Source organism: Cydia splendana, chromosome 1 (genome assembly GCF_910591565.1).
Source record: "Cydia splendana chromosome 1, ilCydSple1.2, whole genome shotgun sequence".
Lineage (NCBI taxonomy): Eukaryota > Metazoa > Arthropoda > Insecta > Lepidoptera > Tortricidae > Cydia > Cydia splendana.
The window spans coordinates 16,134,301-16,162,299 of record NC_085960.1 but is presented as its reverse complement, the minus strand read 5'-3'; the positions used below and the strand labels follow the sequence as shown (position 1 = coordinate 16,162,299).

General features: G+C 37.2%; 2 protein-coding genes across 4 annotated transcripts in view; one reads left to right on the top strand and one right to left on the bottom strand.

The window, feature by feature from the left end:
* The first annotated feature begins 108 nt into the window (after positions 1-108).
* On the top strand, positions 109-9,826 carry LOC134791083 (protein lethal(2)denticleless). Of its 2 annotated transcripts, XM_063762114.1 has the most exons (4): positions 109-268; positions 339-544; positions 1,681-1,792; positions 5,500-9,826. In XM_063762114.1, exons 1-4 carry the CDS (start codon positions 226-228, stop codon positions 7,170-7,172), a joined length of 2,034 nt encoding a protein of 677 aa, XP_063618184.1. In that variant the 5' UTR covers positions 109-225; the 3' UTR covers positions 7,173-9,826. The 2 variants fall into 2 exon arrangements, with proteins under 2 accessions (XP_063618184.1, XP_063618192.1); XM_063762122.1 differs by lacking the exons at positions 109-268; positions 339-544 and adding an exon at positions 1,569-1,589 and having other exon boundaries at positions 1,628-1,792.
* Positions 9,827-12,677: 2,851 nt separating this feature from the next.
* The window catches only part of LOC134791065 (uncharacterized), an 84,562-nt gene continuing 69,240 nt past the window's right edge, over positions 12,678-27,999 (bottom strand). For both annotated transcript variants that reach the window (XM_063762105.1, XM_063762099.1), the window contains one exon: positions 12,678-15,110. The gene's annotated coding sequence lies outside the window, so the exon portion shown is untranslated. The remainder of the gene's footprint in view (positions 15,111-27,999) is intronic.

The following is a 27,999-nucleotide window of genomic DNA, read 5'->3' as shown; positions in this document are numbered from 1 at the left end:
ATGGCATAGCAGCACTGAAGTATGAAATTAAAAGCATGGCAGTGACACTGACATTTCACATGACATTACTCAGTAGTACGCCATTTTCGCGCCATGCAATGTCTGTGTGTTGATTTTTATCATTCAGGATTAGTGTGAGGTGAAAAAAGACGCTGTATTATATTTTCTGTTTACAGATGATAATTATCTGTCGTGTTAAATGTAGTTTTTCAACTGATTAATACAATGAACGACCTCCAGTATCTCATCGATAGACAATTTGGCATAAGTACGTTGTATTTAAATCGTTACAATAACAGGCACTTGGCAACCTTTTCTTATTCACGCTAACTTTGTAGGCAGCCGCTACAACTACGACAACGTGCTCAAACGACTGGTGGTGAACGGTGCGGAGTGTTTTTACGGGCTGCAGCCTTCGAGTGCGGTTCCTGCAGCCTCACTCGATCAGCAGGACCCTCCAATCTTTGCATGCCGATTCTCTGAGGCTGCCGGCTATGAAAACATCTTAGCCTTAGCTAATGAAGACGGGAAAGTGGCTATTCAGGTATTTTTTAAATCAATACCAGAATATTACTACAGCATAATATAAATTTAATAATGTTACGTGTACAATTGTGTATTACATTGTTTTATGTAAACACAACTGTTCCATTTGCTTTTTTAAATAGTTAATGAGATTGCCATGATTTTATTTTATATTCACTTATCATTTGATCTAAAAGGAATTTCAGAAATGTAAAATTAGTCAATACATCTTGTTTTTCTAGAACATTGTCTAGAATCTAGAACATTCTGGATAACTACACCACCTGTGCCATTTTCACTTAAATTAATTGGTGTTTACAAGTTATTACAATAGCAGCAAAAAACTGAAATTGCACAATGATTCATCATATGATAATCTGATATTATACAGTAACCAGGAATATAATAATATGTGTGTTGTAAATTATGTTACAAATTGATGAAACAAACCAAATCCTCTGGAAATTTGCTCTAAACCATCACTACTTAGTTGCTCCGGAAGTGTCTTACCATGAAATCTATGGCTTTCTAGCTTCAGTTGATGATCACTCAGATTGTTAACTGTTAACTTTGACTGGTGTCTTTGAATTTTCATGCAATCCTAAAAAATTAGGAAATTTATTCTTGTTTTATCTTTCCTTTCTGGAAATTGATAAGTTTCTGACAGTGCAGGTAAAATTAATCCAATTGTTTTTGCCCATGTCTGCCTAACTAAAATTGAGCCAGTTTGCAGATTCCTGGTAGCATGAGGCCTCAGGAGACTGAAAACCTATCTATTACAAACCACCACCCTAAAAGTTATATGTCAATAGGCCCTGAATTGTGCATCTTTGATAGTTGATATTTTCGCTTGTGTATGTGTTAAGATTTCTGTTTGGGCTGGCAAAGGACCATATGGATTATGGAATCCTAAGCACATAGGTACTATGGAAATCATTGGGAGAGACCTACATCCATTAGTGTACATAATTTGACTGACATGATAATAATGATTTCTATTTTTATAAGATTTCTAGATACCTCTTTGAATGTAAACTATGTTTACAAGGTTAATTTAGGATTGTGTTATGTTTAGTACAAATGCTATATTGTGACAATAAAGTCCACAACTTGCCTATTATTTCAGATTATAATTTCTATCTACTCATGTTGCAGGATACATCAAAGATAAGTTTCACAGGAGCCCTAGATAGCTTCCAGTGCCACAACAATGCCGTGTTTGACTTGGCCTGGGCGCCTCGCTCCCTTAGCTTTGTTACTGTCTCAGGTAAGTTTTTTTGGTTAGTTCCCAATTCGCTGGATTCTTGTTTCGTCAGATTCTCTTATACTCTGATTTATACTATATATGACGTACCTAAAGTAAATCTGGTGAAACAGGAATCTGGCGAATCAGGAACTAACCTTTTTTTTTAACAGTGGTACCCCATAACCTATGGGTGCTTACGATTTAATATGTTACAAGCCTTGAGTTCTTGCAGTATTAGCCATGGTATAATAATATACTCCGCCTGGTACTCTATTCCGAGATTCGCGTATGACCTAACTGACACGGGCCTACGTCATCATGCTGTTTACAGGTTCTCAAACTTTAAAATGTGGGAGAATTTTAACCAACGGTGAAAATTATTTTAACGGCATTAATTTTAAGTTATTCATGTAGAAACATAGTAAAATAAAACAAATGTAATGTATTAAATTACTAAAATGGCTCTTATGCAGTTCATTTAATACATAATTTCGGATAGACTGTGGTATTATAATCCTATGTCCCCAAAAGAGACAATTCCTATCAATACTAATCTCATTTCGTTTCATGAAGAATGGCTTTAGGTCTTGTTCTATCAATTTAACATCAGGCCAGCCATCATAACTATATCGAATGATTTTGGTTAATAAACTATCCTTTATAGTCTCCCTTTGAATTACTTCCCAATTAACCTCAGAACTGTCAATGTAATTTACACAAACCCGAAACTTTTCATCAAATTCAGAACCTATATTATTTTGTTCTGATCCCATCCTCGTCGCCAATTTGTTATATATTTAGGTGCCGGAGGTGGACGGTAATTAATTAATACACATCACTACACTTCCAAACACTGGAATATATTTTATTTCAATTAAACTATCGCTACTACATGTTACTAGCTAAACAGATCTGACGGAAGAGAGTGAGTCAAAGAACGAACATCTTAACGAAGGCGCTAATATTTAAATCATGAATACTGAATGTACTTCCGGTTCCGACCTGTCAAAAGTACGACGTGTGATTGCAAGTCTCCTGGAATTTTAATCTAAAGTGCAGCAACCTCTAAGAATCTGGCGAAAATATTATGTAAAAATACAAATCCATCTACCTAAAGCTGAATTAAAGTGTTTTCAGTGACAAATACAAGTGATTAGTGCAAGAAAACAGTGAAATACGAACAAGAACCGTATATATAAGTATAACAGTCACTACGTATAGATTGTCGAAGATTGACGTTTGACAGCTGGGGCTGCCACACGAAAATAACATAGACTTCCGACAGCTGTCAAAACATTACCTACCTACCCACAGTTTCAGTTATAAGACTTCACAAGTGTAAACAAAATGGAAAACCAAATTATGGACACTATCATGGCGAAACTTGAAGAGCAGTTTAAAAAACAAACAGAAAGCATTACAAAATCCATCACTGACAATATTTCTGCCACTATAGACGCTAAATTAAAACCACTTTTGGCGGAAAATCAAGAACTGAAAAAAGAGGTTGTTACCCTGAAAACGAAGATAAAGTATATGGAATTAGAGCAAAAGAAAAATAATATAATAATATATGGGTTAGAAGAATCGGAGAGTAACCACACGCAACTTCTGGAGAAAGTTTTAGAAACCCTTAATACTGCAAATGAGAAAGCAGACATAGAGAAATGGGACAAATGGGAAATAAGCAATGTTCGTAGACTAGGGAAGCCTGTCAAAGATAAACATAGGCCTATCCTTATTTCTGTAACCCTTGCATGGAGAAAATTTGAACTGTTTAAAAACAAGAAACTTCTACCAAAAAATGTTTATGTCAGCGAAGATTATCCTAAAGACATTTTGAACAAAAGGAAAGAACTTATAGCACAACAACAGGAAGAGATAAAAAAGGGAAAGCAGGCATACATTCGCTTTGACAAGTTGATTATAACAGACACGCCTGGAAATACTCGCGAAAAAAGGAAGCGTGTTAGTACTGTTTCACCCCAGAATCAGGACAAACCTGGGCAGCCAGAAGTAAGGGAGGAGCCCAAGAGGATGAACAGGAATAGCATGAAAGACTACCTAGTAAGACCAATGGCTGAACCCACACCTGGACCATCTTCAAAAAACTAACAAGTAACAACAAAAACCGGAAATCAAAATCAAAACAACCAACTGATCACAAAGAAAAACAACAAAAACAACCTCCCCCAAGCCGGCTGGTCCCCGTGGGGGAAAACGACCAACACCCTCCATTTAAGAAAAAGAAATAAACAACAACAACATATAAAACAACAACAACAACATAAAGATTGGAGGAGGCCTTTGCCACCTGGCAAACGGACACACAAAAAAAAAAGGAATTAGGGAAATATATGAACCAGAAATGTATTGTCCGAGTAAAAAGGCTAAATAAAAAAATGTATTAAATTAAACTTTATTTATCTATACAAGACAAACGTTTGAAAAACTAATTCACAGTTACACATTAATTACCAAGCTTACGACGTGAAAAGTTTGGAAAACACTGCGACTGCTGACACTGAGCGAGAAGGAAATAACAATTAACACGCGTTCGACAAGGATGACGGTCAGGGCATGAAGTTATCTAGATCCGAATTGTCAAATGTGACAGCGCTATCCTGTGTTGCCAGTAATGTAAACAGAATTACCCGAACGTCTGAAATTTCTTTCGTGAATCGGAAGATATTGCTAACGAATAATTAAAAATGACGTGTTCCGAAAATTTAAGATAAAATACATATAAATGAAAATTATAAAATTATAAAGAAATATTTTAACTTATTAACCATAGGTATAATGTACCCATGTAACATGTTATGTTGAAATAAAGTGGCAATGTTATTGTGACGTAGGCCCGTGTCACTCTGGGAATAGAAGACCATGTTTTATTAGACCATGGTATTAGCTACCACTAAGAAAACAAAATTAGTGTAGGTGTACAGGTTGATTTTGACAAACATTATTAATTTCTGTCGCTAACCTCTTCCCACCCCATACCCAATACACCTTACCCAAACCCCAATCCATATTCCAAAGTGAATAAGAACCGCTCGAAACTGAGAAGATTGGAAAGCTTTAAAGGAGGCTTTTTTTCAGAAACCCGGACAACCTGACTAGTGACACAGTAAAAACAGTAAAAAACCGGGCAAGTGCGAGTCGGACTCGCGCACGAAGGGTTCCGTACCATAATGCAAAAAAAAAAAACAAAAAAAAAAGCAAAAAAAAAACGGTCACCCATCCAAGTACTGACCACTCCCGACGTTGCTTAACTTTAGTCAAAAATCACGTTTGTTGTATGGGAGCCCCATTTAAATCTTTATTTTATTCTGTTTTTAGTATTTGTTGTTATAGCGGCAACAGAAATACATCATCTGTGAAAATTTCAACTGTCTAGCTATCACGGTTCGTGAGATACAGCCTGGTGACAGACGGACGGACGGACGGACGGACGGACGGACGGACAGCGAAGTCTTAGTAATAGGGTCCCGTTTTACCCTTTGGGTACGGAACCCTAAAAAGTAACAAAACTATAAATGAGTCAGTGAATAAAGGTTAATTGTATTGTAATATGGATAGTACACCAAAACAGAGGCGAGGGGCACCTTTTTCGAGGGCTATATAGCTTTATATCTAGTATATTATGAGTGGAAAGAGTTCTGCAGTACAATAATGAAGTGAGACTGCATATCATGTATCTAACAAAATTAATTCTTGTTTTCCAGGAGATCATACAGCCAGTTTATGGGATGTGGCCGAGAGCACTCCAAAGCGTGTCCTCGTATTCTCCAACCACACACGCTCAGTCAAGACAGCTGTTTTCCGCCCTAACGAGCCCTCGGTTTTTGCTACTGGGGCCCGAGATGGACACATCCTTGTTTGGGACGTGAGGTGCGGGCAACCCACTGTTGTTGTTAAACCTGATAACTGCCTCATGAACTGCCACTCCTCATTCACACCAAAAACACCAGGTTCACATACCAAAAGACCCCGACTTGATAACCATAGGTCCATCAGCATCACTGGTCTAGTTTTTCAAGACGACACAACCCTAATATCATGCGGCGAATGCGACGGTAACATCAAAGTGTGGGATTTAAGAAAGAATTATACTATTTATAAAAGAGAACCACTACCAAAACATTCTATACCATATTGTGGAAGTTCGACAAAGAATGGTTATACAAATCTCATCATTGACGATGCTAGGATGAGACTCTACGCCAGCTGCATGGATAATGTAATTTACTGCTTTAATATTTCAACGTATAATTCGCTGCCAGAGCAAAGATACGTCGGCCATGAAAATAGCACATTTTACATCAAAACTAGTCTTAGCCCTGACAGTATGTACTTAGTTTCTGGCAGTAGCGATAAGAATGCTTACATTTGGAACGTAAAGTACTCTGAGCCGGTTGTAAAGTTGGCTGGGCACTGGGCCGAGGTCACGTGCCCTGCGTGGTGTCAGAAGGGTGACATGAAGATCGTCACTTGCAGCGACGACGCGCGACACAAAATCTGGAGAATAGGGAAGGAGTTTGTATCGGATCATGAACGGAACATGGAGCTGAAGGGGCACGCCGAGGTCGTCCCAAGAACTGACAGAACCACTCTACCAAAGTGGGGCACTCTGGACCGTACACCCAGCTCATTAAAGAGGAAATTGGTGACAACTCCAGGCTCATATAGCTGTAAACGCATGCGTTCTGACAGCACTTCAGTAAGAAAAACTAAGAGATGTTTAACAGATCTGATGAACGCTTCCAGAGAGGCAGATGATGCCGAAATCCTAGTTAAGCGTTTAAAGCTGGATATGGTCCCGGAGGATGGTGAACCGAAGTTGCTTCCTGCCGGCATTAAGAGGCACAGTGATGTGTTAGACAACACCAGTCCTGTACACTTATCCTTTGATTCAGGTCAAATGTCGAGTGATTGGAACTATATAGCACCGAAAGCTGGCACTTCATTTATGACACCCACAAAAAACTATGAAAAGAGGGTATGCAGGAAACTGTCTCCAAAATCACCGAAGACTATCACGCCACCTTCAATGGCTAGTTGTTCACCAGTAAGCGTTTCTCCTACTAAACTTAGAATAATAAGTTTCAACACTCCCACTAAAAATTTACCAAATTTTGTGCTTGATGGTGAGGCTCCACATTTAAGACTGATGTCGCCCGTCAAGAAGAAACAGGACACCACTAACTGGCTCACACGCATAGTGCGAGAAAAAAAAGGAAAAAATCCGGAAGCATTCGAAAAAGACGTGGTTGCGCCGCTTAGTCCTAAAGAGAATATACCTGTTAGAAGGAATTCTGTAACAGAAAAAACACCCAAATTTGGCAAAAAATCTAGAACGCTGCTGACGTACTTCTCAGTTGCCAATAAAGACAAATAAGTCTTAACATATCATACACAGATTCTGTGATGTACCTATTTCATCGCAGAGATGTTAATTTGAATATCTGTGAATTACCTTATATGTAACAATATTCCTATATGTTGATCTAGACAATTAGAAAAGGTTGTTCCATAGTCAGGCCCCACATCTAAGACATAGTTATTAGGTACCAAGCTGTATAAAAATTATTACCACGAATATACTGGCCGCCGATATTTGCCCCAATTCAGACATCATGTATTGGTCTCGAAGTCGCATGAGCGTGTTCCTAGTAAAGTAGTTGTTACACTTGAGCATAATGCAAGCAGCTGAGTATAATTAAGGGCCAGTTGCACCAACCGCAATTAACAGACTGATCAACGTCACGCAGTAGAGATCTATGAAACTTCCCATACAATAAAATTTAGCGGACGCTCTAACGGTGACAGACGGTTTGGTGCAACCGACTCTAAGGGCCAGTTGCACCAACCACATTTGACAGACTGATCAACGTCAGCCGGCGCGCACCGGCGCTTTATTATGAAACTTTCCATACATAAAAATTTAGCGAACTCTTTAACGATACGAACAGTTTGGTGCAACCGACCCTAAGTCACTTAGAAATAAAGGGCGAGTTACTGAGGCTTATCATATGAGCGAATTTAAATATTTTGGTTTTGAAACTTTAGACTAAGTACTATTTTTTCACCGCATTATATTAATGAAATATATAAAAGCCCTATTTAAAGTCTAGTTCAATACAAATTGAAAATAATATAAATGAATATGACAAATTTTGTTAAAAAGCTTGAGGGACGCATATATTGTTTCTTTCGGAGCAATTGTTTCCGAAAACATTAACTTACCAAAAAATTGTATTGTTGTTGGAGACCCTTTTTCGTTTTTAAAGACTCAATGACTCCCCACACCAAGGTTAAAGCAAAAAAAGTTGTAGGGGAGGTACCCACAATTTTTTTATTTTGGTGTTTCTATTTTACTATTTTGTCGCCATGGTTGAATTATGTATCTATATAACAAGTTACAGCTTTCTAGCACTAAGATCACGGAACAAAGCCGCGGACGGACAGACAGGCGGACATGCCGAAACTATAAGGGTTTCTAGTAATAGACTATGGATCCTAAAAATGATGTAAATAAGGGGTTGTGCACAAATCACGCGAGGTGTTTCGCGGATACTTTTTGACCCCCCCTCCCCCTTGGTGATATTTGGCGAGGTTTTTGGCTACCCCCCTCCCCCCATACAACCTCACGTGTATTTTTTTTTCATTCGACCTAATTTTAAGATAAATAGTATATAGAAAATCTTGTTTATTTTTCTATTTTCGTTAAATAGACTCGCTATTTTGAAGTGCAGAGTGAAGATTTATGTTTAACGAAACCGAGAAAAAGTATCTACTCATGTGGTAGGTTTTTTTTCTTCGTTTCGTTCACTGTAGAAAAATACATGTGAGGTTTCCTTATACCAAAATCGAACCGTGATTTTGTGCACAAGCCCTAAAAGATTTAAGTATATAAACTGTTCATAAGATCATGGCCATCCTTTAAAAGTGCGAGAAAACGAATAGGCGTAAATTGGTTTGTTTACATTATCTACAATTTCTATTAAACTTCGCTTTAGTTCGACCATAATTTCTTGTTATGGATATTATCTTTCAGCTGTCAACAGTGACATTTCTGGCCAAGTCAATTTTAAATTTAACACATTCACTTCACTGCCAAGAACCACCTAGCGGGTTCTTGGCAGTGAAGTGGTTCATTTTGTATTGGAAATGGAGTGCTTGGCACTGAAAGTGTTAATAACTAGATGTGTATTTCGTCAGGTGACAACCAAAACTCACTAATTTCTAAAAAATAATTAAAAACAAAAATCTACCTTATTCTAGTACTAATATAGTTCCCGTGGCTGTGAACTTGTGGTGGTAATTAGTGACTTGGTTGTCACCTTACGATTTAGCAAACACATGCTGGCCCGATTTGAAGACTTACGTGTTTTATAATATTAAACTCAAATAGGAAGTTCTAACTCCCCTTTTATACGAAATGAACTGATATTCTGATTTAAGCTTAATTAATGCTAATTTGATGAGTGAGACAGCTTTTTAGTTATAAGCAAACATTTTATTGAGGAACGTAAGTAAATATTTAAGAATTGTAGTAAACTATTGTAGTGCATAGAATGGACTCTCAGTAGGTAGGTATACTAGGTATGAATGTACGTGAAAAAATATTTGTTCCTCAGCGGAAAAAATATTTCATTTTTTTTAAATACAAGCCACCCCCCCCCCCGGGCTTCGCACGGGTTACACAAAACCTTAACGAATTATACACCTCAAAAATCACTATTGATAGGTGAAAATCCGTTCAGTAGTTTTTGAGTTTTTCGCGAACAAACATACACACATACAGACAGACGCGGCGGTAGACTTTGTTTCATAAGGTGTAGTGATAGTGTTGTATAATGCACTGTTATTGAAAAATAATTTCTATGCACTAGAAAAGTTTAAAATACCAAGAGTTTAGATAGTGTAACATGGAGTCTATAAATGATCTTGTGTTATTTGTAATGAATTATATTTTCGAAAATCAGTTCTACATATTGACATCTTTGTGCATTTTTTACGATGTTATATACATTAAACTGAATGTCCTTATTAGAGTTGTTTTAATTTAATTAAACGTCAATATTTCATTCAATCATAACTATCGGCTCGATGCGGGAAATGAATTAGAGATTCACTAGATATGAAATTGACGTTCCTCGGCAAAAGGTACCTTATGGCGGCTGGCGCCGCGATTCGGGAAATGAAGTAGAGATTCACTAGATATGAAATAGTAAAGATATGTGACGTTCCTCGGAAAAAGGTACCTTATGGCGGCTAGCGCTTACGTCGCATAGCGCCGCAATAATATTGGTGCGGCATTAATAATAGCGTAAGCGCCAACCGCCATAAGGTACCTTTACCCATGGGACGTCACATATCTTTACTATATCGTATCTAGTTAATCTCTAATTCATTTCCCGAATCGCGCCGTATTGCTTACTTTAGTTAAATTGAAACTGGTGTCGAATATGACGGGTAGAATAAAACAGCAATTAAGATGTGCCATTGCTCACTCTTTATTACGCTTGTTAATTCAATATATAAAAACAAAATAATTTATTGTAAAATATCACTGATTGCTCCGCGGGCCCCACGGACTGCCCGGTAGGCCAAGCTTGAAATACACATGAACCTTTCCTCTATGATAAACCTTATTGTTATAAATTTAAGGTTCAAAATTAAGAAAACAATAGTAGATTTGTACCGGTACCTGATAAGTGATAGTATTTTTATTACAGATTTTCTGTTCAAATATGAGTGAAGCCCAGAATGTCCACCCGTAAATTGAGAAACTCTGCCAAATACTCTTCATTACATAACAGAAAATAGGGCTCCGGTCTACGGCGTAGCACAATTACGTAGTAATAGAGTTAATTAGGTATTTTATCTGCAGATTAATAATTAGGGTTAAGTAAATAAGTACTGAATAATTATACATGGTTATTTTCCAGTATAATATCTGAAAAACTAGAACAGGTGGTTACTCTGGGGTATTTTTAGAGTTATCAGGCAACGAGCATTATAATTACTATAAATTTAAATCAAATAGTGATTGGATTACGCCATGAATAAAAATATACACAGTCAACCAATATCCATACAAAATCTACTTTCATCAAATCATCACATGATTGCTACAAAGTTTCCGACATTAATAGCAGTCTCGGAATGTGTACGATAAATGTTAATTAACACTTCGTACACCGTATCATAAAAGAACAGGAGGCCGCCTCGTGTTCGTATCAAAACAAACAAACAATAATGAAAACCTTAACATTTTTTTTTTATTTAACTAAATTAATTAAATCAGAATTGGCCCCCAGTACCAGTATACTTGTCAGTTCTTCATGACTGATTAATGTTGGAAACTGAACTCGACACAAAGCTATCCGGATGTAACATCACCACCACAGACCTATATAGCTAAATGTTCCCCCATTTCCCTAAAAATGGCATAATTTTAGGGGATCCAATTTTTTTTTCTCGTCCCACGTACCGTATCTAATGCATTTATATAATTGCATATTGAAGGCGTTAAGGGTGTACAGCTAATTTAAAAAAAAAAGTTGACAAAGTATTCTCGACCTTTTTCATTTATTTCCCAATTATTTTAAAGATATATATATGAAGGTTGATATTAAAACTACTTGCAACAAAATTGTCATCACGGATAAGTTTGTGTACGTTACAATAAGTTCACGACCAGCCGCTTTTAAATTCTTCAATTTAAAAAGCATAACTAAAAGGGGCCACGGTAAGGCTTCGGCGCTTTAGCCCATGTGCGCACAACAACATGGTGCTACAACGGTGGCAATACCGCATGCGTTATTATGTCTATTCATATTGTAATATAATGACAGGATAGAAGGTAAAGCTAAAATCGGCCGTCGAGCATCAATGGGGCATCGAGATAATTCGTAAGCATAGTTTCGAGATTTGTAATTTTTTTTGTTTGTATTTTCATAACAAAAATAATTACAAGTCTCGACAATCAAAATGAATCATTGCCGCAACAGTAACTAGATGAGATTTCGACTAATCATAGTGACGTGATATTTTAAAGTAGGTAATAGTGATAGGCACGTTACACGTGTCATTTTATCGAGTCGAAGTCTCCCTATAAGTGATACATGTAGTACATAATATGTATGTATTGCGATAGACTGAAAATACTTAGTGGCTTTTAGCTTAACACAACCAAAACTTAGTTACATAATGTCGCATGCGGCCCTGGCTAACGCCTCCGTTGAAGCACCATGCCGAACGGAAGGTTAAGGGCATCGTAACAAATATCGTCAATAATGCGCGATTAAACAACACAAAAAGTTAAATTCAAGAGCTGGCTTCTGCCTTAAAATTTGTTATACCTACTACATCTATGTATGCTTATTCTACCTTACATCTATACATACAATCTTCTTCCAAGCGATTTAAAAAAAGTCTTAGTACTTTATTTTAATCGTAGGTATTAATTTGTTAAATTGTCTTTATCGTTAAGTTCACTGAATCCACTTGCACCACTTTAATCCCGTTAAACACAACGAGTAACGAAAAGTTTAGCCCTGCTAAATAAAACTACTATAACATACAACTAGGGTACAATACAACCGACAAAACTTGTACGACGAGCTTGCGCCTAGCTCATACTGCCCCGTTGCTATAGGTAGGAAGGTACTCCAATTTTTTACTTGACCCCAACTATTAGGTATCACCTATCACGATTTTCACACATTATTTTAACGGGAAATCATCGCGTAGGTACTAGCTTTTTTTTGACGTTTCGACTCTAGAGCTTGAAATTGCGCCTTTGTCGCAGGCACACTTGCGAGGAAGAAGTTTCAGCTAGATGTCGATACTAATCAGCATGAGAGCATGCTAATAATATAAGCTAGAGAGCTGCGCGGGTTGTTCGTACCTATCGGGTTGTACGGGTCTTGATTTGTCGAAAAAGAAAATAAATTGATTTGTACTTGTACCTACGTGATTAAGTTCCGTTTAACGTGATAAATAAGTAGGTACCCATTTGATGAACATTTTAAAACAGCCCATACTCATATATTTATTCAGGTTCTGAAAATAGCCCTAAATTATTTGGCGAAAACTCGTCCTCCCATACAATTGACATTTTATTTTGATAAAATATTATAAAATCTATGTAGGAACCACGCGCGTCAATCCACGTCAAGCAGAAAAAGATATCCGCTGCGAGCAAAGATTGAGCCGTGGCTCGAGATCAAATCATTAAAAATTTAAGGGTCCTTAATAAAAAAACGGCTGTCCATCTAACTTCAAGAATAAAATGTACTTTATTACTGAGATAACTTCAGGTATGATCTGTCTTGTAAATCAGAGGAACAGCCGTAGTTTAATTGACAGACTCTTCAGTCCCGAGATACCATTCTATCACAACTCGTAACAAAAATATTTTTTGGATGTAGCTAGCAATGGCATCGCTAAATTAAAAATTAAATAAATCTTTGTAATAGTCTCGCGCGGAAGATCCAGTCTATTCGGTGATATTATAAGATCATATGTAAGCACACACAAGCTACATGCCGCCCGACTCAAAAGGACAAATTCATTAATTGTGCAATGCACATAATAGTATTTTATACAATCGTGATATAATAGAGAGCTTTTCAGTCGAGTACCGTGTTTAGACAACGAAGCTTGCTGAGTTGTCTAAGTAAGGTACGAGATTGAAAAGCTTGATTATATCACTATTGTATACAATACTTTTTCTACGCGTCAACAAAAATAATACTTTAAACTAGTAGAATCATACAAACAAACCAAACCAAAAGCTAAGATACGCGAACAGCCGCGATACCTTCATACTGGTACGCGCCCCGGCCGGCTCGGCCCGGCGGGCTGGTCAACGACACCTTCTCGTAACTCATGAGGCCCTGGTACTTGCTCCGCGCTAAATTCAATTTTTAGACAGTTGTTTTCTCGATTTCGGCCACCGTAGCCTATGGAGACTAACAAGCAACGCTAAGTGGTTTTCGTAGTCTATGGATGTTGCTATATTAAGGGTGTTACATGCGCGTTTCTGACTTATGAAGCAATTGATTCTACTATACAACCTAAAATGAATAGGTAATTATTTTGAGCTATGGTTTTGTTTCGTCCTCTTGATCGCGGCGAGCTGTGATTGGTCAATTTCATTATAGTTGACTAAACTGTATCGATATGAATATTATAGTTGAGTTGGGAGCCCATACATTAAAAATACCCAATTGCAGTTTGGTATAAGAAATCTTAATTCAAGAATTACAGTCGACGAGTAGAAAAACAAGTATTAGGTACATTGTTTGAGTACAGGATGGATACGAGTATGTACTAGAGTTCGAAGTTTCCTTCACATAAATGTCGTGTGTCTGGTAGAGAGATACTGATAGGTACTGTCTAAACCAGGTCTAGCGTCATAACAACTGTAGGGTCTGTAGGCACAGAAGCGCCGTGAGTAAAGAAATAAAGGTTAACATCTTAATCGTAATGTAACTACGGGTACAAATAATACGAGTCGTGTAGGTATGTAATGTAACACACTGATCAGAAATATGACCTACATATTATTTTATAATGTCACCGCGTCTAATACAAACGTTCAAATCATTGTAACAGTGTCAACACAACGTTCAAAAACAGTAAATATCTCAAAAATACTACTTAATGTGACGGTCGTACGATATATCTGTAAGAGGCGCCACCGGATCCGACGCGACGCGCACGACCCTCGACCCTACACAAATACACCAAGTTAAGATGATATTACTCTCACTATCATCAACTAAAACTTCAATGCCCTAACACATATAGTCTAACATCATGTATGTATCTACACCGACCAAAGCATGCCACAGGAAGCATTGTATGATTTCTCTATGAGAAATAAGATTATTTGGGACTTAACAACGGCACAACTTGTAAGTTATGACACGTGTTTAAACACCTCTACACCCAAAACAGTAGTGTAAACGAATTATTAGTCGAAACGTGCAATTCGAAGTGAAACTCGAGTGATATCCGTAAAGAAATAGAAAAGAACTTCGCCCGCACCCAAACGGCGAGCGCCAGCTCCACCCCCGGTCGCGTCGGATCCGCCCCGCCCGTCTAGTACAAGCGTTACAATATTAAAGTCTTTCGTTATTTTGTACTGTATCATTATTGAGTGCAAAAGGAACGTCAGCAATAAAAAGATCAAAATGTCGTGTACAGTTATCAATGATATGGAACGGTGCTGGGATATCTAGGGCCCGCTCGCGGGGGGGCGGCTCCGAGCCGCCGCCGCCGCCGGCCCGGGGACGCGACGCACAGGAAGCACGACTCACTGCAACAGGACAAAATACACAGTACATATAGTATAGATATTCTTAAACTATGTACAGTACGTTTACCACTTTATATTTTAGCATGTCGCTCCTTGAGAAACATAACGTCATTATCCAAAAAATGGGGTTTTTGAGTTAATAACGCCATCTAGCTCGTATGATCGTAACGCACGCAATACGAAGACACCTATCGCCCTAGCTCTATTAGAACCGCCAGAGGGCGCTAATGTCGTTATGGCGAATAGAGGGAATAGGTGCCTGTCTCATAGGAACAATGTCATTCAAGGGAAATAAATTGTATTTTATTGCTTAGTGACGGTTTCCTATGAGATTTAATGGTAAGTACGTCAATTTACATAAGAAATAGTGTATCTATACGTACTATGTCCCTTTAAACTTATAATATGGTATCAAAATCAAAACTCAATTTAAAGCAATATCGTACTTTTCCCTTTAAGGACACTTGTACTTTTGAATTTAATAGAATAGAATAACGTTTTGAAATAAGTAAAGTGACATTATACCTATAATGACGGTTTTGCTTAAAACTTAAAGCCATAATGCTGACTAAAAATAAAAACGTACTGTTCTTTTACTTTAAGTGACATTGTGATTTTAAGAAGCTGACAGAAGTTTTAGCAGGTCGATCGTTATTATCTGTGTAGTGTCAATATGCTAGCTTAGTTTACTATAGCGACAGTTGGCATGCTTAAGTGAAAAATGTCGTTTTAAGCTTAAAGCCACTACAACTGGTACAGAACGCTTATAACGGTGTGGTTAATGAATGTCACTCGTTGTTTAATGTCACTGTGTTGTATTTTTTCTATAAGGTTCATAATAGAGTTGTATTATGGGTACCTACTAGACGACTATTTATAATTAGATAGATATAGCCACATTACGAGCCCTATTGATCTAACTGTGGAACTAGGTTGGTATGTGTAAGATTCCCATATTTATTAATTATAATATAATATTATTTCTGTGCTGTGTGATACTTTTTCATTCATCAAAATTAGCAAGTTATTTTTGTGATGTCTGTTATGTTCCAATTTTATTTCTGACAAGGTGACACAAAACACACATTAATTATTATTATCACTAGGTAGGTACTTACCTATTAATTACCCATAAAACTATTGTTCTCTTACAGTAGAAAATGTCTCAATGTGTCTTGAATGACAAAAAAGTTAAAGCTATTTTAATAAAGTTAATACTTATGATGATGAAGAATTCGTACCTCCTTCAGAAGAGCTAGTTCTAATAATAGGCCAAGAAAGGTACGCTCGGCTAGTATGGCGGAATGGAAATAATTAGTAATAGCTGAAATTTTCGGTGTATGGGACAGATAATAAATCTAGTGATTACGTCGACACATAATCCAAATAAATATATTACATTTAGGTATTTTAAAAAAAATGTAAAAATATAAAAAATCACAGAAAGTTTGTAAAAAATATTAATAACATTTTTTAAATTTATACTCATAGAGAAATATTTGCTTTATGACATTAAGCATGAATCACACAAAAAATAATTCTGTATCCTACATTTAAAGTAAGTAACCTACGGTTATTATTAAATTCAGTATATTTCCGTCCTCAAAAATGGTAATAGGCTATTTTTTCTCTCATTATTTCCAAATTACAATAAGTACAAGCGTTGCAATTTAATCGTACACTAAATAATACCGTATGGGAGGTTTTATGGGGTTGTGCATTAATTGCCTGGTTAAAAATGGTAATAGATCAATATCATATGGGATTTTTATTATGAGTTCTCCTTCATCGAATACTGTAAAAATCGGCTTGAAATATGATTCGTAACACAAAAAACCATCAAAAACGTTATCGTTGCTTTAAAGTTGCCGCGCACGAGCCAGCGAGCTAACGCGATTGGTCGTTGCATGGAGCGGGGCGACGGAACGATGAAACTTCCATCGCCCCGAGCGCGAATATTTAAAAAAGTATTTAGTATATTTACTATTTACTCGGTCAAAACATATGTACCAGTGAACGTAAAAAATATGGGAGACTAGATTCGAACTAATTATCAGCTTTAATCTGGGCAAGAGTGCTGTAAATAAGAAAGTAAATTTTACGTAATTGCAGGCTTTCCGTCTTTGCGTGCGCGTTAAATTTAATACAATAATAGGCCAATTATATAGGCCTAGGCTAGGCCTATTATACTGACACACACCCAATTTGATAGCAGAAAAAGACGCGAAATTAAAATTTTCTTAGGGAAATCAAATCTTCGCGCCTATAAGTTTAAACTTTAGGTTTTAATAGCGGTCATTTAAGTACCACCCCTCACCACTAAAATGTAATTATCAAAAACGACAGTTGCTAATGTTCCCCAAAGTAAGCATTTTTAGTTAATGCTGCAATACAGTGGTACCGGGCACCTTGCGACGCAAGGCCGAGCAGGAATCGCAAACCTTAAAATATTTGCACTAATTAATTGAGTTAGGATTTTGTTAGTACTCTTTAATTGAATAGCAAAAAATATAAGTTATGCATTAGAAATACCGTTTTTATTCGATTTTTAATTAAGTAATTATTGTTAAACTTATTTTTACCGTGTGGTGTAGGTTAAAATTTCACTAGTAACATCATTTGGCGACTAGGGCAATAAAAGTCGACACCACAACCAACAAATTAACAAACAACAATAACCAACAAATTAACAAACAACAAAAATTTGCAGTAATATTCCAAAACTCGACTGAACGCAAGCGCACCGAACCGTGTCGCTCCCCTGACGCGACTCAGTGTCATAAAACGTAAGGCCGTGGTATTAACGACAGCGGATAGCTGAGCGGCGAGCGGTGACTGCAGGCGGCAATAAGGTGTTCAGTTAATGTTTTTATAATTTGAAATGACTTCGTTTCCATGTAGAAATAACCAAACAGACTTTAGAAGCATTTAATATTTTATTTGTGGCCGTATAAATTATGTTTTATTGGTAAGTTAACTACAATTATTCATATTTGTGGATAAAACAATATACATACTATAATTAATACTAAATTAACATTAAATAAATACATTATTTATGACATAAAAATACATTGCGCGTATTTAACTACTTAGCACTGTTTAATTACGATACTTGCAAGCAAGTAGTAAAGTATATGGCTCCATCCTATCCTGTACCACGATATACAAGCGATAACATTTTTGCGACAGTTTTGTATAGATAATGGATTTGTCGCTAGAAAATTACGATATCGAGATAAAAGTCAGGTCTCTGAGCGCTATTGAAACCTAACGCTATACATGTTTTAAATTTGCCGCGCTTTTTCTAGTCAAGCTGAATGTGTTTCACTATAGAATAGTAATCGAATTGGTTCAGATTTAACGTTTAATGCATATAAATAACATAATTAGTAAATAACATAATTTTGGACTAAGTACATTATACATACCTACATGACATCAGGCTATGGTTTGGCGCACCGTGACCCTGAACGGCGCGGTAATGTGTTACGGCTGTTAAGTGAAGTCCAGACGGGATGATCAAATCGACCGATTTGATCAGAAATGAAATTGGGGTCAATCTCCAAATTAAGCAACAATTAAACAACTGTACCGATATTTGGAACCTCAGAATAATATACCCGGCCGGATACCGGATAGTAACTTTGCTTGATTTCAGAGTAAACAAATTGGATTTAAGAAACAGTCACGGTCATATTGTACATTACTCGTTTATTATTTCAAAACAATTTAAACATCCACTCACTTGCACGCGTAGGTACCTACTCATTTCGAACATAGAAATGAGTCCGCGCCAATGTTCACCACGAAACAGGTTAAAACCTGCACAATGCGCACCTAAAAACCGAAATGTAGGTATTGTTAAATTTAGTTTGTAGTTAATTAGTTTTTTGTTGTAAGTGTATGAACCAAGGTCTGAAATAAATGATTTTTTATTTTTTTTATTGTTCCGCCGGCCGAAGATTCGGCGGTCGGATATTTGGCCGACGGTCGGGCCGAATATCCGGTATCCGACCAAACAACTATCCATTGCATTTCTAATTGAGAGTGGCAACACTATCGTAGGTCGTATTGCCCTTTTCTAGCATATACGTCCCTCGCTCCTACACTCCCACCACACAGGCAGGTTGCTTTGTCAGTTATACAAGGCAAATTTTCAAGTCATTGGCATGCTGTTTTTCCATCTGGAAGGTCGTGAAGCTAAACTGCTGGTGAGTTTTTGAATTTGTACCTCAGTTTAGCTGACTATATTGAAATAGTTATTTATTTTACAAGGGGGCAAAGTTGTTGTTTAACCGCTCGTGCTAATATTGATACTTGAGCAAGTAAAACATTCGAAACATGGAATCTTGAGCGTTGCGAGGGTTTCAAAGCACGAGGGTTAAACAAAATTTGCCCCAAGTGAAACACAAAATGTTTCACCACACCAACCCGAAGCAAATATTAAATGTAAAAATATCATACAAAATCAAATACAAATGAATTTTATTAAATATTTATGATTTAAAAGTCAATTCTACCAGCAAACATAAGAAAACAACTCAAAATTTGCATTTGATTCCTTTGCCTCACTTGTGAATAAAATGAAACTTTGCTCTCAGTCTTTGAAGTGCAAAGTAAGCCTTTCCGAGCTGGTGTGAAATAAATAATTAAATTTTTCACGCCACTGTTCGGAAATGTGGCAATAGATGGTCTAAAACCAAGCTGGAAAGTAGGCAATAGCTGTAGCACTTGAACCACCACTACTGTGTAGTGCGAGTGTTCGCGTGCAAAAGTATTGCATCACTTTGCATTTTTTCGTCCGCACCCAATATCTTTGTAATTCTATACCCGATTCTGAAAATGTTGGTATCAACTGAAAGCTTATAATGTAACGCATTAGAAAAATGGTAAATTCAATGAAATTTCGAATCTGAAGATTCTGAAGACTATAAAAAATCATAAAACTGAAAGTAGTCGCATAATGCTCCAAAAATAAATCCGGAAACTTGAGAATAAAAGTCATTTTTTTAATACAATGTCGTTTATTATTATTAAATTAATACTTGGTATTGCCACCTACGGAGGAGGAGGCCTTCCTTTCACAAACCAAGTGGTTTTTCATAGACGTAATTAATTTTCTAATGTGATCATGAGGAATAGCGTCCCACTCCTCCAGCAAGGCTCCCTTCAACTCCTCAACATTGACCAGGGCAGGATTCCGCTTTCGAACCCTCCTTTTTAGGTAGTCCCACACGTGTTCAATGGGGTTAAGGTCCGGGCTCATCGCTGGCCAGTCCATTGTGTCGATGCCCACTTCGAGAAGGTAGGCTGCGGTGGCCCTAGCGGTATGACACGGGACATTATCCTGCATTAGGATGAACACCTCATCAAAAATACCGGCATAAGGAACAACATGTTCCTCCAGGATATCAGTGATGTACTTGGCAGCGGTCAATCCACTGTCACGGCCCCCGCCAGGCACGAAAACCAGTTCTGTCCGCCCGTCGTAGGAAATGCCGCCCCAGAACATTACGGATCCACCGCCATAGGCGACCCTTTCGGAGAAGAAACATTGAGCGAACTGTTCTTCTGGCCTTCTGTAGACTCTTCCTTTTCGGTCACATCCATTCAAACACATTCTGCACTCTTTCAAGAAGAGAACTGGGGTTCATTGCTCAATGGTCCAGTCCTTGTGATTTTCAGTAAACTCTCTTTAGGCTGTACGGTGTCGCGCCAGCAATCTGGGCACCGCTGCGGGCCTCCTGGGTGTCAAGTTCGCTTTCTTAAGTCTTCTTCTTATTGTCTACTCACTGGCAGCCACTCCTCGTACCTCACGCAGACGCTGCTGGATGGCAATGCTGGTCTGGTGTCGATCTCGGAGAGATGTTGTGACAAAGAAGCGGTCGTCCCTCTCTGATGTACACTGCGGCCGCTTCTTGGTCTTGAAGTAAAGGATCCAGTCCCCTGGAACCTCTGGTAAACTCTGCAAACTGCAGATTGGCTTAAATTCAGCTCGGCAGCTACTGAACGTTGGCTACGCCCCGCTTGCAGGGGCTGGATGATTTGGCGGACTTCAGCTTCAGTGGTTTCCATTTTTCCAGGTCTCTTTCACGGGAAAATACGCGGAGATATGTAACGATCGACTTCTGATAAGTGACTGATAACAACCCCTTCTCTACCCCCGTTTTATAAGGGTCAAGGGTAACGCAACTCGTGCGCGTGATAACGTGAAACCGCTCACAAATCGGGAAAATGCCGATAATTTGAAAAATACTGGGCCGATTTCCATGTTTTTTTACTTTTCGTAAAGCTAAAACTTCAAGGAACATGATTACATTAAAATAATTTAGAGAAATTAACCAGTTTACAAATATATTGGATGCGGACGAAAAAATGCAAAGTGATGCAATACTTTTGCACGCGAGTGTACAATGTTTCATTATTATCATCATCTGTCATTGGTGACAGTTCGCTACAGCAATGAGTATAATTTAAAACATAAAAATCAATAAAAGGTCTTTTTTGGCGCAACTTTTTCCTTCAAAAATAAATTTAGGTTATTTATAGGACCAATTTCTTGTTTAAAAAAAACGAAATGTTAAACTATTCATTCATTCAGTCAGTTCATTCGATTCACGTTTAAGGCGTTTTTTACTTTTGTAGCTGTTTGTGGTTTTTTTAGCAAAAACGCTTCTAAGTTTAGAGTCCGTTTGAAGCAAACAACATAAAAACGCCTCTTAAATGTGATAAAAAAGAAAAAAGGCGGGATCGGAAAATTCTCACTGAATTGGATAGTACTATAAAATATAAGAAACACGTATCTACGCTCGCTATAAAAATGAGTTCTTCTAGTGAAGAAAATGATATTCTTACGCTGACGCCTACCGAAATTCAAGAGACAGCACAGGCAGTGGCTAGTAATTTGCTACCAGAGAAATCGCGGGCTAGTACTTATAGTTATCCAAATGTTTCCTTATTTCCTCGCAGTAGTCGTGAAAAGCACTATGTAATGCCTCGGCCGGAAACGCTAAAGATGGAGTCGTATTATTCGAGGGCCTCCACCAACGTGTCGGCCCTCAAACTCACTCGTCCATCTTTTAGCGGTTTTCCGTCCTCTCCTACAATGTACTATAGTTGTCCGTTAAATTATCTAGCAAATAAAAACGATCCGGAATAATGATGTGAAAGTGCAAGAGGATATTAGAAAGAGAGATGCCTAAGAGTAGCATACCATAATGAATACATGTGTCTTAGCTGTATATTGTATTGTTATAAATAATGTTAAAAATGCTTTATGTTGTTAATGTGTTCCAAATTGTGCTGCTTTGGCATTAGCTGTAAGGTGCAATTTGTTATTTGAATTAATAAATAAATACAATAAATGTTAATTTTACAAAATGTACCTATCAAATTCTCCTCACAGGTGTTACAATAAAGGGTGTACGTACTACATTATTAATTAAACACTCATAATATAATTATATTACATACACATAATAAGTATATCATAGGACATGTATAATCACATTGGTTTGGCGTCTTCCCACCACCAGGCGATAACAAACATGTTTCAATATTATTCTTAGGTTCCGAATATCGGTACAGCTGTTTAATGACAGCATTTACACAAAAATAAAACGCTAATTAAATAACTTATCATATTCGGAACTACAGATGCAACGGATAGTTGTTTGGCCGCATACAGGATACGGGAGGTACGGCCTGACCATAGGCCGAATATTCAGTATTCAGCCGCCGAATATTCGGCCGGCGGAAATATTCAGGTTTTTCAGGTGCGCATTGTGGAAGTTTTGGCCTGTTTCGTAATGAACTTTCGCGCGGTATATAGGTCTATCACTAGGTACGAAATTAGTGCGCGAGCTAGTGAATGGAACGTTTAAATTGTTTTAAAATAATAATCGAGTACGATTATATTCCGATATCAAGCATAGTTATTTAGTACCCTTATTTTAGTATCCGGTATCCGTCCGGATATTAAAATAAGGGCGAGATAGGATACCGGATAGTAACCGAATATCCGGTGCATCTCTATTCGGAACCTAAATTTTTAATCCTGCATGGTGCAAATATGTATAATATTGAGACAATGACTTGAAAATTTGTCGTGTATAACTGACAAAGCAACCTGCCTGTGTGGTAGGAGTGTGGGGTAGAGAGGGAGGTATATGCTAGAAAAAGACAATACGACCTAGGGGCTGTCCATACATGACGTCATCTATTTTTGACGATTTTTGTCGCCCCCCCCCCCATAAAATCATCAAAAAATCATGCTTCGAATGACACCGTTTCCACCTGCGTCATGCTACCATCATCCGATGTCCAGACCCCCCCCCCCCCCACCCCCCAAATTTGAAATGACTTAAATTTATGAATAGCCCCCTACGACAGTGTTGCCACTCTCAATATTATTTATTCTTAGGTTCCGAATATGGTAAGTTATTTAATTAGCGTTTTATTTTTGTGTAAAACGCTGTCATTTTAAAGCCGTACTTTTCGCCTTATTGCAAAGGAGTAAGGTGCAAAAGTGTAAACATATATTTCACGTCGACTCTTATTATACTATGTTATACTTATTATGGAACTTACTATGTTATACTTATTATGGAACGTAAACTATGAATTGAAAGAGCACGAAATAGTCAATATAATACGTTTGTTGAAAAAAAAAGTCTACAGACGCTTAGGCGCGAAGGGTTATTGTCTCATAGAAAATTTGAATTTCGCGCCTGTTTCTACTGACAAAGTTGTTGGATAGACGTTAATATCAAATTAAAGAGTGGGCCTACACACTTCGCTGTGACAGAATGTGAAAGTGTCACCAAAACTGTCAAATGACTACGATAATAAGTATTCCTTTTATAATGCCACTCCACACTATGCCATTCTGAAATTAAATAAGAACGATAGATAGTCATGCGCAATTTTTATTTTTGTAGTGGGTCATAATTGACGTATATAATTACGAATATAATTTGAACATCAACCAATAATATTGGATATGATATCAGTTATTTTTAATCAGCTATCATTCACGCGCGCGTTCATTTTGCTCAGACTTGGCCGCACAAATATTTGGTGCGAGCGAGACGCCCGCGCACGTTCGAATTGGCCTGTCACTTGTAGCAACTTGTAGGTAAGTACATACTTACCTACATACTATCCACGCGTCCTTGGCACGAACTCCCGCCACCGCCCGCATTGAAACTGTCCCCGCGCGCCGCAAGGAAATGTAATCCTTAGCATTAGCGCAAAGAGTTCAAATTTGGTAGTTTCATTTAGCGAATTTGATAAAATGCACATATTTATTACATTGACCATATTTTTGTGTGATTATGTATTGAATATCAATTTGAACGTTATCAGAACAAAGTCTGCAAGAAATTATATCTATAACCATTTTTTCTAGCATGTTTAAGGCGTAAATATATATACAAGTGTTACAAATCATATTGATGTCGGATTCTCGGATAAATAGCTTAATGAGGTAGTTTTATGGTAATTCAATCAAAGACCTAATTATTACTTTTTTTTTATATCAAGTTACGACGTATATCCGTGAGGCCCCGCCATTTATTGAATTAGTTATTTTCCGTGTTAATATTTTGACTGATTCCATTGTCGACTCATTATAAATATTATTTTCGTCACGTTTACGAACTAAAAATACTATTACTATTTTTAACAAACAAGAACGGCTCTTTTTTTTAACTATTTTTTTTTACCTACTTCCGGACAGAAAGTTTTTTGGATTCGAAAATAAAGTATCTTAAAATGATCTAAAGAACAGGAATAAAAAAAAAATTGCCTATTACTAATTAATGTTTAACGTAAGCGTATCTTTACTGGAGTATAACGTAATGTGTCGCTTGTGAGTTTTTTGTTGTTTTTCCGGGTTGGTTTAATTTTGCTACTGGCTGTTTCTAAAGTATTTATAATGTTGTTATTTTGAATTTGAACTTCTGAATGTGTATTTGTGGTATCTCTCCTTGTAAGGTGTCAAAATTACTTCGTAATTCTAAGTTAAACTGATCGTGGTTACAAATAAGAGTGTGTTTCTGTTTAGGTGTTTTGCCTATTTATGAATTAATTGCTTAAGGTGGATTTAAGTCTTAAACTTTATTTTTGCTCTCACGGGTCTGTGATCGGAACTAAATTTAAACCTATTGATGTACCTAATACCTACATAAATAAATATCTAATTAAACTTTTGTCAGATGAAAATATTATTATATAAGTAGTCAATTTCGTGTGTGATATTGCGCCAGGTGAAGTCCAGGTCCAGCGACTTTGAAGTTTTTTTTGAGAAAGAAGGAATTATTTATCTACGTTCATGTTTCGACCAAAGGTAAATGGAATAGACCTAGAACTACGGTCGTTTCTGCTGCCAAGGCCATATGTGGTCCAACTATGTATGTGTGCTTGATCTGACTTCACCAAGGACAATGGTCCATGTTTCCTGCTTTTCATCAGTAGATTTATTTAGAGGGTCATAATCTCGTAATACTCTTCAATCTTATCATCGCAATGTGTAGATGTTGATGCGTAGGCTTTGATTGCGGTTAAGGTAGGTATATAGCTTTGGGATTTGGGATATGCTTAACGTCAACACAGCCACCTTGTCGGAGTAATTTGATAATCCGACAATGTTGTCCTGCCACTTCTTTTTGACGACAAAGCGTGTGGGTATCTTCCGCCGGGTAGTTTCAAAGTAGCGCCAATAACAGAAAAGCTAACGGAAAAACGTCTGAGGTGGTACGGTCATGTACAGAGGCGTCCTGTAGACTACATGGTTAAGGTAGCGCTCATTATTTCAACGACGAAGCGAGGACGTCGAAGACCTCCTGCCACCTGGCTGACGACGGTTCAGCGAAACCTGAAAGACCTCAATATAGACGCCGACGTTGCACTCAATCGTGCAGAATGGAGGAAAAGAACAGGGAAAGCCGACCCCAAGTAAATGAGAACAAGGCCTAGCAGGATGATGATGACGTGGGTATCTTCCGCCCGGGGATTCTTAGCACCACTTTTACAGGGTACTTAGCGCCGTAACGAGGAGTCGTACATGTCAAATGAGATTGGGCCATAAGCCCACCATGCTGGTTCAGTGCGGGTTGGTGGATCGCCAGAGGCTTGTTTGGTATTCCACAGAGTGACCACGTGCAGGAGAGGCTGGTCTGGGGTCCGTTACATGACATTCGGGCCCCTTACATCGCATCCCCCAATTATTATCCTCCCCTTTGTTTATTTACTTTGGTAATTTTTGATCGTAAAAATATAGCCAAACAAAACAAGCTAAGAATACTCTAGTTTTAAAGATAAACTAGTCTTATTTGCTAATTTTTTAAGACTGAAAGTCGCTTACTTTAGTAAATATTAATTAACATCCATGTAAAATGATTCTATTTGCGCTTTTTCTTTGAAATAAACGTTAAGTTATATCAAATAACTGGATATAGTGTCACTGTTCCATAAATTGAATCAATATTGCGAAGTCGTCATGTGACATTAAGCAAAACTAAACGGAATAGTGACATTACAATTTTCTTTTAATTGAATTATCTTAGAAATTAAACAAAAAAAACACAGTTTACTCAAATGACTCACAAGATTAGTTTAAAATCTAACAAAATATAGCAAAAAACTCTTTCTTTTATCTCTAGTACGGTAGTTTTAGACGTTTGAAGATTTCGAAAATTTTAAAGCTCTGTACCCAAAAAACACGTTTTTCGCTTAAGGCGCGGTGTGTAGTAAAATGCACTTTTTTGTCACCATATTTACAGACTTTTACAAGGATTTCACGCATTCTTTTCTAGTATGTATAACTTCAGTCCTTGAACTACGTTATTGCTTGTCAGAAACACGACGGCTCATTATTTTCTCGATAGAATCTTAAGTTGAAAACATGCCTAACACTGTCTTTATTTCCTTATGTTAGAAGTACTAGGACGAAAATGTATATGAAACTTACTTCAGTCGATAGCTTTTAAGTAAATCTTCATTATTGCTTGTCCTTTTATCGATACGTTAATTTTTTCATTCATCATTTGATGAATTCAACATTTTGCCTACTAAATTACATCCTACACGGCAATACCTTGCGCCTATTCCTCACGCCAGTACGCCCGTGACCACTGTCAGCGTCGGACCTGTGCTAGTTTAGCGGACGTTACATAAAATGGGTAATCACCGTATAAATATGCAAATATGTTATACACACAATGTTTTTCAACATACTTACGAAGAAAAGCAAAATAATTCTTAAATACGGTGACATTTCAGACATTCGTCCGTCATATTGTCATTTTATAACAAGTTGGGCAGCAAAGGCACACACCCATCTAACCAATCCGGAATTCAGTCACGATTGATAAATTGTGTAAACATATTTTAAAAGGCTATAAAATTAATCAAATTGAATAATTTAGACTGGTCACATTTTTGTAAAAATCGATTTCTACTGGCAAAACATATTACTTTTTGGCAACCGGGTTTTTTAACCTAATTAGACCCCGCTGAATCCGAATTTGCCGGTTGCTTGATCGAATTCTTGACTGGAAGTGAGATATGTGATATTAAAGGTCCCTTTTTTTAGTTTTTCGTAAATAACTCGTTAACGGTGGCCAATATAACAAAAATGAACTAATAATCTACACAAAATTTTCAATAAAAAAGATTCAGTACATTTTTAGCAGGGATCAATATTTAAAACGATAATAAAGAGGGAAAGTTAATTATAATAAATTCTAAGGTTCCTTGGTTTTATTTTTTCGTTAATAATTTTAAAAGTATGACATATAGCAAAAACAAATCGTACACATAAATAATAAACATAAAATTTCCTACAAGAAACATGTAGAACACTTTTCGCTAGGATCAATATTTA